At 47.0% G+C, this 12407-nt stretch overlaps 1 protein-coding gene across 2 annotated transcripts in view; it reads right to left on the reverse strand.

Moving 5' to 3' along the window:
• The window catches only part of LOC144106368 (phosducin-like protein), a 116924-nt gene that overhangs the window by 53579 nt on the left and 50938 nt on the right, over positions 1-12407 (reverse strand). For both annotated transcript variants that reach the window (XM_077639147.1, XM_077639148.1), the window contains exon 4: positions 4346-4451. In XM_077639147.1, coding sequence (XP_077495273.1) covers positions 4346-4451 — 106 coding nt within the window. The remainder of the gene's footprint in view (positions 1-4345; positions 4452-12407) is intronic.

Here is a 12407-nt window from a genome sequence, read left to right on the forward strand (position 1 = left end):
GGTGCAATGTGCTGACTCGCGCAGAACGCAGAATGTGTCTGAAATTTCAGGCGCTCTTATACATTGGCTCTAAGGGCCATGCCGCGGTGCTGCGAAATAAGTCCGAATAATCAAGCATGTCCGAAAAATTAGGCATCCGAATTTTCAGTCGTCGACTGTATTTGTCGCCGAGCCCATTGCACGAAATGACCGCAATCGCTTACCGTCAGGAGACAGGCAAGGTGCTGAAGAACTCACTAACTGAAATGAAGCATTTCGTAGCAGCTACGCTCATGATGAGCTGTTTGGGATATCTGCAGATTAGTCTACACTGGGCGCACGGAGTACCTGCTATAGCAGACATAACGAGGGATCGTTTTCTCACTCTCAGAAGTCATTTGAAAGTCGTGAATGATCTAACCATCTGTGACAAAGATAAGAAAAAGATTGCCTTTGGAAAGTGAAACCAGCGAAATTCAAGCTTCGTGTAGGAAGCTCCCTAAAACCCCCCGCATCCGCATCGATGAACAGATTATCCCATTCACAGGAGTTACTAATACGAAGCAGTATGTTCCAGGCAAGCCCCACCCTACACGACTGAAAAACTTTGTTCTTGCTAGCCAGAATGGCACGGTCCTTGATTTTGAAGTCTATCAAGGAAAGATTGCACTGAAAGGTGAATGCAGACATAAGCAGGGAGTGGGACCTACCATCGTCATTCATTTAGCAGAAACAGTTCCTCTAAGAATATCTTTGTTCTTCGACCGCTATTTCACCACCATGCCACTGTTAGAAGAGCTGGCTCAAAAGGAAATGCGTGCCACAGGTACCATAATGAAAGATAGGCTTTCAAAAGGTATGAAGTCAGGTGTGTGCCTTGTAAAATGGGTGGACAACAAGGTAATTACTTTGGTGGCCGCCCCTCACATCGGGCTGCAGCCTACTGGATCACGTCGAAGGTGATTTAAGAAAGAGAAAGTGTACAAAGAAGTGCCCTGGCCAGCTGTAGCGGACTAGTACAACTCCAACATGGGTGGAGTGGATCTTTCAGATCGCATGCTGAGCCATTATCCCACAAGACAAAAGACCAAAAAGTGGACTGTAAGAACCATTACGTTTATGATAGACTTGGCTGCAATAAATTCATGGCTACAATACAAAGAAGACTCGCTTCTTCTGTGCAGACCAAAGAAAGACATTCTGGGATTGCTGGAGTTCAAGATCGCTCTCTCACACTACCTTCTTGCAAGAGAGGCCAATGACACAAATATTTTTCACAAACCTCCGGCAAAGCTCATAAAGACAAAAGTGACACCTCTTCCCCTGAAATGAAAAGATTCTCAAGTGCGCGTGAGATGTGCACATGAAATAGTCGGGTTATTTTTGAACACGGTGCATCCACAGTGGTGCGTCGATAGCGAAGCGCTGCGCGTGCCAGCCCAGTGTTGCACGTGTGCGCGTGCGAACGGTGTGTGCGAGGCGACGGCGACAAAGAGTGTGGTGAGCACAAGGAGTGGAGAGCTGACATGTCAGAAAACCGAGATGTAAAGGAAGACAGCGCAGCGGAGATCGGGTCATTCAAGCGTGGAGGTGGTAGCCGTCGGATGTTGGGTCCGTGCTGCCGTGAACCTCCCTTGGTTCACCGACGCAAGCCCCCTGCGTTCCTTGCAAGCGTGGAGGTGGCAGACGATGGTCTGAGGATCCGTGCTGCCTAAAGGCACACTTGGATAGCTTGATTTAAGCCTCTGGCGTTTAGGACTGCCGTCGACATGATCTGGCTACGGTTCTCCTGCTGCTGCCAAGTTCTTCGGGCTGTTGACGAGAGACCACCGGCGTCTCCGTGTGTTCCTTTCCGCTCCTAATACCACCCGGCTCTCTTTCGCTGCTTCCCTCGATGCAACGGCAGTGATGCGTCGCACTACATCCATCCGTGTCCGTCCTGTCTATGACGCATCTCCGCTTCACCAGGTACGCTCAGTACCTGGTAGTGTTGTACGCGTGTTGAGTGCGTGCTATTCTTCTTTGCGTTTCGTATCGGATCTTTTCCTTTAAATTATAAATACAGCTTCGTTTTGTTTTGTTCGATCTCTTTGTTCTCTTGTTCGAACCTGCACACGATAGCGTCCCTCTTCGGAAAATCGGGGACACGTTATTCGATTCGCGGCAGCGCGACACATGCCCGAGCTTGCTAACCAGGCATCGTCAGCTCGCTGCCGGAATCCAGGATGTTCGAACCACACCAAGTTCCACTGCCTGACATGCAACATATGCTTATGCATAACAGCATCCCGAAACCGCTATAAGGAGTTTCATAGCCAGTGATTTACATTTGTTGTGTTCTCATGAACAAATAAATACTTTTTCCAGCTTTGTTGCTACCTTCACGCACTGAGTCCCACTGTGCATTAAAACGCACACACTGGTATTGACATATAATTCAACCTGCAACTTTCAAAACCTTTTTCTCGATTCAGGTGACTCAACTGGCATATAATAAATCAAGTTTATTCATGAGACTATTTTACTATTTGACCGGGTCTGGTGAGGACATATCGCTTGGACACAGGGATCACATCACTGTTCAGTCCCTGACTATATTACATCAGTGAACCTTTTTTCATTTATTTAACCATCCTCGGCATCCATCATTATATACCCTTTTCATGACTGAAGAAAAAAGGAACGCCGACCAAAAGGTTGTTCTTTAAAACGAAGACGATTAAACGAAGACCTTCTACCCGACCAGACGAGTTTTCGTCAGACTTTAGATTTTATATACCCTTTTATGCCATGTGGCAATAAACATCAGCTAAAAACAAAACAAATACTGTAATCACTCACGTAATTTGCGCCCACACATACTTTGCCCCCCCCTACTTTTTACCTGTATTTAAAAAAAACACTTGGGAGAAGCTTAAGCTCTGCCTTGAGAGTGAAACATGATAGCACCCGATCTTTATACGATTCACATAGTAGCATCACTCCAAACTAGAGTTACTGTATATGCTACCATATATGTAGCATATAATACAGCAACTCTACTCCACACTGCTCCCGGAGCGCGCAATAGTAATGGAATCTCTGAACTCCGCTTCCTCAAGGACACTCGTAGCCCTCCTGGTGGCCGCCACAAGATGTGCAAAACTTAGGCCTCTGCCACTGACGCTCCTGTTATTTTTCAGGGACAAACGACAGTCACAGCAACATTAGACCCTGGCAACAACAACGCCAGCTTTTCCACATAACGAGTTCCTGAATGCTCTTGTGTTAAAACATTTACTCGCATACTTTGAGCTCTCTGCTGTGCCAATCCACCAGCATGTAGCACGTAGGTGCGCACAAGGCAGGGTTGGGAAGAGCAGCCTGGTCGCGTCGCTGTTTGCAGTTGCGAAAGAAGCGAGTGATGAGGGCACGAATTGTGCACCGCTCCCACTGCTCGGTTTGCTGCTAGCATGGAGGAAGGAAAACAAAGGAGAGGCCCTTGCTATTCGAGCTGCACGCCAGAAAGTATGCCGGAAGTCACGTGCTTTCGCAAAGACTACTGGGAGTCTTTGGCCGCTGGCGCAGCCAATAGTAGCGCTGGGTGCAGCGGCATTGCCTGCTGCATTGTCTGCTGCCCAGGCTCAAGCGTGCTGAGACAGCAGACAAGCAGGAGGGAGCCAGCTTCAAAAAATGTGACAAAACCGTTCCTTCCTCCATGGCCACTAGTCATGACTAACCGAACACACCATTTAATCACCCATTATCTCCATTCGCTTCCCACTGCTGCCTTTGCGATTGTATCATTGCGCTCTTACTGCTTTGAGCTGTGCATCATGCCGTCCCATGGGGAACTACATAATGTGGGGTGGTGTTATATCTGGAGTCAACTTTTTTGTTGGCCAGCAACGGGTGCAAGATGTATAGGGAGCAATATACAATATACAGTGCGCGTTATGACCTTCACAGAGTTTTTAAGACGTGTTCAGAAAATTTTAGCGTAATTTGTGACCCCCTAATTCAAAGAAAAAGGGTGAAAATTACTAGTGTAAGCATGGCACTTACAAAAGTGAATGAAACAAAGAAAAAAAGCATATATGGTCCGTTCACAAGTAACATCGACCAATTGTGGATTTTTGAAGGGTCCTTGGCACATGTTCAAGGCTGTTGGTGTTCCGTGGGGCAAAAAAGTTTGAGCACCCCTGTATTACACTTATTAAGTTTGACAGCTCTGTCAGTTCTATTCCATGATCAGGTAGGAAGCATTAAAAGGAGGGTTCATATAACACTGCTGGGAACAACCATCAAGGTTTTTCATGCACTAAAATTGCACAAAAGCGAGACCTCAAGTAGCGGACACACACACAGAAGGCAGCAGGGTCTCCACCTGGGCATAGATGTGCACGATGACGGTGACGCCAGACTTCTCCTTGTCCACAGCGTCCAAGAACGCCTGGCCATCCTCAAGTCGGACCAGCTGGCCAAAGTTGGGCCTGGGCCACGTATACAGGTATTACTTCAGTGTTCCACCAATGTGCACCAGTGTACCCCACTACTGTGCCAGAATGCTCGTAGTGCACAAGTGCCATTTATATTGGTGTAACCTCTACGCACCACCAGTTTACCCCCAAGAATTCCAGATGCACCGTTGATATACTGGTATTATCTCTCAGTGGCTGCTCCCAGCAGAATGTGCAATTTGCTTTGAATGCTGTGTGACAGCTGGCAACTATTTTTAATGCAGCAGCATTTCGGTTGTCACAAAAATTTTCAGCTTCTATATCACAAAACTCCCTGATTGGTCGAGAGAAGCACATTACCTTGTGACATCAAAACAGGTCCACCAGGCTGAGATGTCAAGCAATCTTGTGACAATCATCACAGAGGCAGGTGCCAACCTGGTGGACAATATCAGGACCCCAAAATATGAAAGTTGTCCCACCACCCCTTCGGCAATTCCAAAGCACCCCCAAAATTTTGAAAGTAGGCCTATCCCAGAAAAAACACTAGGGTGGATTAGAGGGCCAAATTAGTATCACCCTATGTGATGATCCAATAAAAAGTATTGGAGCATTCTAGAAATGACTTTTGCATACCACACAGATGAACATCACATTTACAAATATAGGGGGTACTCACGCACGCACAAAGGTCTGCCTGCCATTATTTTCGATGTTCTGAGAGAAAGCTGCTCCTTGTTTGGCAGAAGCCATGATGTACACCTATGTACACCTATAATTTTCCTTTCCATGGCTTGCTGCGTTGTCCTTAACTTAAGCTGAACCCTTTTCGTTAGCCTCCACATTTCTGCCTCGTACGTGGGTACTGGCAAGATACAGCTGTTGTAATCTTTTCTTTTGAGGAATATTGGTAAACTGCCATTCATGATCTGAGAGAACCTGCATATTCGCTCCACCCCATTCTTATTCTTTTGGTTATTTCCCTCTCATGACCTGGATCAGCGGTCCATACCAGCCCTAAGTAGTAACTCATTGATCATGCTTTGCAACTAGTCTCCTGAGTGACTTAGCAAGAGACTGCTCCGTGAATAGAGTTATGAGCGGTGCAGGGAAAATGTTGCACAGCACTGTGCCTTGCAAAAGCATACACAGGAACACTACTGGAGCCAACTGGAGGTGTAAAGTACAGTTAGCGCCCATAGGAATACATGGAAGCAAAACCTCTCGAAGCAGTTTTCTGATTTCCCAGTGAACTTACAATGTCGTCCCTTTGTGAAGAATAAGCACGCACATCCTAGAACAGATTGAGAAAGTATGATTCATCATTTCAAAGGCAGTGAATTTTTTAAACACTGCAATGTGTGTCCATGGGACCCACCGCCCCTTCCCCTCTGCCCTTCCCTCCCCCAAGGTGTGAGGCAGGAGCACAACCCATAGAAACACATGTAAGCAAACTTTCCAAACTATTTCTCACATTTCACAGTGTGCTAATGGAGGCGGCCGTTTGTTAACAGCTGGCTAGTGCTTTGGAGAAGTCTGTCACAAAGTATGCTAGGTTGTTTCAATGCTATTTTTTTAATATGACATAATAAATTTGTGTTGCAAAGCTGAACATACCCTGAAAAGGCGCTGTTATCTGCTGGGTGTATCCCCAAATCAAAAAGGCGTCTCATGTAATCTGGTCTGGTGTCTCATTAGCCAAGTTTCCTCACAAACACTGCCATTCAAATTAGGCACTGTAGATAGGTTTACATTGAAGACAGTCCTTATACAGCATGGTAAACAAGCTGCACACTGTAGTAGATGACCAAAACCATGTGTGCATACTATATAGGTGGCGTCCAGGAGCTACAGTGCATGGTTCTCTTTCGTGCGCTCGATAACTGCTTTTCCATGCAGTGCTGTCTAATTTGAACGGCAGTATTTGCGAGGAAATGCAGTGCACATGGCAGTCTGTCAGACTACACAAGAAGCTTGCACGATTTGGGGAAACCCCCAGCAGATAAGAGCACCTTTTGGGGGTAGGGCTGGCTTCACAACACACATTCATCATTGTCAGGCCGCGTCGCATCCGAACGTAGCCAGAAGAAACGGCAGGCGCGTTGTGTTTGTGTGTATGCTTGCCACTCAGTGGCGATGGACGAGAGACACCCCCCCCTCGAACAGCAGTTACGGGGCCATCGTAAGTGTGTGTGTGTGTGTGCGCGCGCGGGCCGGTCCTGCATGCCGCAGAACCAGCCATGTGCACTGTCCGAGGCGGCGGCAAGTTGGCGCCGGAGAGGCGACTCGCAGCCACGGAGGGACGCTGGGCCTTGCGAGGCACGCTGCCCCGGGCTGGGTGTCATTTGATCTGGCCGCGGTCTGCGTTTGGGAGCAGCGGACGCCTCCGTAATGGCCGACATGTTTCCTTCACTATGAGAGAGCGACCAAGAGCTGGCTGGCGAGGAGGAGAAGAAAAGGCTGAGGAGGACACGGCCAGAGGGACAAAGGAGACCGGTTTTGGACACCCTGCAACTGTCAATAGCCGTCAATAAATTCGGCACTGTATACGGTCTGGCTAAATTGGAAGGAGGAGAAGAGAGGAGGGAGGAAAGGAACCTGCCTGACCATCGTGGTGTTGCCAAATGGCTGCCTAGTCTCCGAGACGAGATAAATATTTTAGACAGTTTTGTTTACATGTTTCATGGGTTGCGCTCCTGTTCCGTACCCCGAGCTGGGGATGACTGGCATGCACGTATTGCGGTGGTTTAAATATGCACTGCATTTGATGACACTGTAGGTTAACCGTGAGATTAGGAAACTGCTTTGAAAACTTTTGTTCACATGTAAGCCTATGGGCACTAACCCTACTTCTCATCCCCGGTCGTCCCAGCCGGTGACAGCGACTGCATCTTGCTTACATCACAGATCAGTGTTGGTCTCTTCAATTTGGCTGCACTAGATCAGTTTAGTTCTGCAGCGCTGCTGCCAGCATAGCAGTAGTAAGTGATTTTATTAAAAATAATAATAAACAAGGAAGGAAATGATTTTTGCAAGCCCCGGCATCTGCCATCGATACTGAAGAACCTGAGCTGGGGCAGCGCTGCCAGCGTGCAGCATCAGTTCCAAGTGCAACTTGGCACTGGCTGCTTCCAAAACAAATAGTCGAGTGCAGGCCTAGTCATCCGTTAGCCTTGGCGTGACCATCAAATTAGAGCCAGCTGCATGCCGCCGCCATCCCGAACCATGTGAAGAATTTTCAAGCAGCAAATCACAATGAAGTGTTGATATGAACCAGCCCCAGTCGTTTCAAAAAACTCACTGCGTGTATCATCATCACCATCATCATGACAATACATACAGAACACACAGGCGATTTACGAATGTGCACTGAAATGCTGTCCATGTGGCTCGACTTGACCGTGATGACACCTCGACTCCTTTCAAGAAAGAACTGTCATCATTTGATTTAGAGACCATTGACCTGCACATGGGGGCTGCCATACTGCTATACTGCTGCACAACAGCTGCACTTGCACTTTGGAGAGTGCAAGCCAGCCTGCTGCATTAGGCCACCACTTTAGCAAAATGAAGACAAAGTGCATGGAAAAACAAATACAAAAGTGCTGCACTCCTTGAACTGGTGCCGCAAGTGTAAACAAACCAAAGAGTAATAAGGTGGATTGTTGAGCTAGTTGGTGCATGATCGAATAAATGGCAGCGGAAAGTAAACGAAGACATCGAAGAAACACACAGACGAGGACGATGATGCTGAGCATCGTCCTCGTCTGTGTGTTTCTTCGATGTCTTCGTTTACTTTCCGCTGCCATTTATTCGATCATAAACCAAAGAGACCTAATAAGGACAATGGAACCGTTTCCAACAGGAGTTTTGAAGAGAAAATCACAGGGACATTGGACACTCGTCGTAGACACCATAGCAGGCAACCTAAAAACTATCACATTTTCTTCTTTAAAAACCTGGTCAAGAAGGTGTCCAAATTTTTTGGTGCTACTGTTAGAATCAGATGACACAGGGCCTAGAGAGACCGAACCGAATTTCTGTTCCCAGTAAAGACACATTCTGTGTTCTTCTTTCTGGCCATGCTGATGTTTATTCGGCAGCATCTACTGCTGAGAACATTTTCTTTTCTTGCAGCTTAATTCAACCTTATGACATTAAGACCGAAAAGGATTCCATGAATGACAATGTAGCCTAAGCTCGATCTCAAGTTGCCTTTCTGTTATCATAACGCAGTAATCTGCTGATGCAGGCCATAACTACTTTGTCCCTTTAAAACGGTAGAGACACAAATCTTTTGGGTGTTTTTTGCCTTGAAAGAGGCCTACGGGCCTAGTAATAACGAAAATGAGCCAAAACACCAGTGCGCAGCATGAATAATCAACTACAAACCGATTTTGTACCCGTAGTTTTGAGCTCAAACGGCGCCAGCATTCGAGTGCACCTTGACTGGCCAAACTGGATTGACACACTCTGATGACATCGCCAGCAAGTGCCGATTGTTCCTGTGAACAACCAGTGGGTTCAGTGACATATACTGATTGGGACAAGTGCACCTTGATGTCCCTCAATGCGGGAGGAAACACCAAGCAACTCCTTAGACATCATTCAAAACCACATTAAATTCAATTGAAACTTGCAAGAAGACATCTGTTTACGACTATGAAACAAATCGTACAGTTTGTTCGCATTCGAAATTTTGTGTCAGTAGCGTTATTGGGGATGCGGCTTTGAGATACTGAAAATGGTAAAAAAATGATTTTTCGAAAAATTTTCTTTCCTCTTTTATGTCCCTAAGTTTCATTCCTGAAATCACCTGGGAAGTACTCTAAAAAAATTGTTTCGTAAGCCACAGTGGCTGTGCATTGCTGGGAAATGCTCGAAAAAAGGGCATTTTTGTCCGTTACGGTCTCTACCTACATGCACACCTTGTGAAGCAGATTTCTTCATGACTTATCTATATTGGCCCCATTTCTTTTGTTGCACTCCCAGAAATATAGTGCAGGTGAAAACAATAATTTTCAAACTTGCGAATTTTAAAATTTCTTGTATGAAATTTTCTTCTCACCCTAGATATGCCAACAGATACTGCGCTGCAAAAGTTGGAAACTTGTGTTCTGAAGAAAAACAATTTCTAAGAACATTCTGACCAGTAGCACGCCAGTAGAAATGCAATGAATGTTGAACCAGCTTTCTGCCGCATTTTCTTAGCTCTGCAGCCTTTTCACAAGATTCAAAGAAAAAATATACCATAAAAACCCGCATATAATAAAAGGTGCCTTATGGGGACAGCAAAAACGAACAAAAAAAAAAAGTTTTCATCCGCGCATAATGCGAGTAGGAAAGGCAGTCAGCTCGAAGCCATTCCCGAAGCCGAGGAATCCAAACGTCCTTTGATTATCTGTGTATGCTGGTGTGCAAGATATCCTGCAAAAGTAGGGTGCGCACCAAATATCGGGCAGACACAGATCTGGACGCCACACTCACTCCTACTCATGTCCTGCACCACGAGAATATGCTGACCGGTTTCGGCACATGCGCAGGTGCGCAGGCACACATGCCTCGCAAGTATTCGTAGGTAGAGGTTTAGTGGTTTGCTGTGAACTGTCTTCCGAAAGGCCGTTGTCAGAGATATCTTTCGAAAGAAACACATCTTTGGTACCGTCGAGCATGTTCAATATCCAACATTTCTTAAAATCACAACCAGGGAGCTCCTCGGGAATGCTGGCCCAGGCGTCCATGATCCAACTGCACAGCATTAAGAGGACCTTGGTGTGGGCTAGTTGGTCCATACTGCTACGACACTGACTGACAAAGCGCAACGGAGCTAGGACGAGTAGAAGAAACACGAAACACAGGACAGGCGCTTCCTGTGTTTCGCCTGCCCTGTGTTTCGTGTTTATTCTACTCATCCTAGTTCTGTTGCGCTTTGTCAGTGTGTCGTAGCTGCACATCATTGCTGGAGAGGCCCATGTTCGGCAGCAGTAGCTGCAGGCTATCCCTACCTCATCCAGCCCATGTAGCAGTGCCTGACGCGGTACCAATGCTTTAAGCAGCTACGATTTCTTTCCTTTTGAAAGCAGCTACGTACTGCTTTCGCGGTCCCAATATCATGGCAGTTCCTATCGTCCTTCCTGGGCATTCCAAGGTCAGGTCAGCACAGTGAACTGGCGTCGAAATTGAAACTACCTACCTACGCCGCCAGTAGGTATCACCTTGCCTCGCTTGACGCATGGTGGTCATGGTGCTCGATAATAAGAAAACTGGAACTGCGGATTTTGGCCCTGTGGTGGCGCCGCCACCCTGTGGCTGCGCAGCCACGCTGTCACGTGGTGTGGAGCAGTTGCCGGTGGCGCGGCGCGCCGGCAAAACCGAGCTTCCACAGCTGTGCGCATGCGCAGTGTCAAGTGGGACGAAGATGAAGAAGGAACGCGCAGCGAAACGGAGCGGCAAAAGACTGACTTTGCAATTCAACTGAGCAAGTTCCACTCGGCCAGCTGTAGCTATCACGTCACTCCAGGTTTAACCAGAGCTAAACCGCCGCCAATTTTTTAAGGTGCTTTTTCGTACACCGAGCACGCCTGCCATTTGCTTTAGCTCGCTTAAAGTTTATTAAGTTGTCCGCCGTTATTTTGACCATGCATTATTTTTGTTCTGACGAGCTTTCTTGCACTGTGCATTCCACCATGGCTTCCGTTTGTTTTGTATTTTACCTGAAGTCTGTGGAATGGATTTCTGTGCATCGTCTATAATATGCAATGTGATCAAGGATTGAGATTCATCTATACCTATGTCTGTAATTGATGAGAAGGGCAATGCTGAGAGTTCCCAGAACAACTTCCAGTCAGCAATCTGTTCTTTAAACTTTCTAGGATTATTTACCCTCGAGTTGATATTTTCTGTGTATTTTTAAAAAATGGGGAAGTGGTCACTTCCACAGAGATCATTAATAACAGCCCACTCAGTAGCTGCCAAGAGCAATAGAGAGCCAATAGCAGGGTGTATCGCTGTGTACGAGTCGTGTGTTGCATTAAAGTGTGTTGGCTCTCTTCTACTGAATACGCATGAGCGAGATGATATAGAAATTTTCAATTAGTGCACCTCGAGAATCGGTTCTACTACCTCCCCATAATGGGTGGTGTGCATCAAAGTCGCCAACCAACAGGAATGGCTCAGGTAGCTGAAACATCTTCTTGGGTTGGGGATATTTGGGCAGAGTTTGCCGTGAATGAATTCTGCTTTCACAGAATCTGGAAGATGGGAGCGTTCAAATGTCAAGACGATGTGGGGTGTCACCATTTCTTCATCGTTCCAACTTGTGGTGGCACGGCGAAAGGCAATGACGCCTTGATCTCAGAAGCTTTCAAGGAGGTCTGAATCTGCTTTACGGATGAGGTCGCGTTTGGATATAACACCTTGTACTGTGTTTAGGCTGCGGTTGGGGGAGATGGTTACTAGGAGATGATTAGGAGATGAGCGAACTGTTTCTGTTTGAGTGTGGTGTCTGAGTGTTCTTTCTGTGACACTTCCACAAGAAGGTCACAGAATGAGAGTTTTTGCATTGTAGTTTTTGCCAATAATTTTCACGAGAGTCCTAGCAATGACTCGTCTTCGTCTGTCTACGCTTGTCCTCATTTTTTCCGCGTCAACTTTTTCAATATGAAAAAAAAATTGGCAGTGGTTTAGCTCTGGTTAAACCTGGAGTGGCGCGATAACTACAGCTGGCCGAGTGGAACTTGCTCAGTTGAATTGCAAAGTCAGACTTTCGCGTTCCGTTTCGCTGGGCATTCCTTCTTCATCTTTGTCCCACTTGACACGACGCATGCGCACAGCTGTGGCAGCTCGGTTTTGCCGGCGCGCCGTGCCACCGGCAGCAGCAGCTGCTCCGCACCACGTGGCTGGTCACGTGACCAACCATGTGACGAACCCCGTGATCAGCCATGGTGCCACGCCGCCGGCAGCTGCTCCACACCACATGACCAACCAAGT

This window comes from Amblyomma americanum, chromosome 10 (assembly GCF_052857255.1).
Source record: "Amblyomma americanum isolate KBUSLIRL-KWMA chromosome 10, ASM5285725v1, whole genome shotgun sequence".
Classification (NCBI taxonomy): domain Eukaryota; kingdom Metazoa; phylum Arthropoda; class Arachnida; order Ixodida; family Ixodidae; genus Amblyomma; species Amblyomma americanum.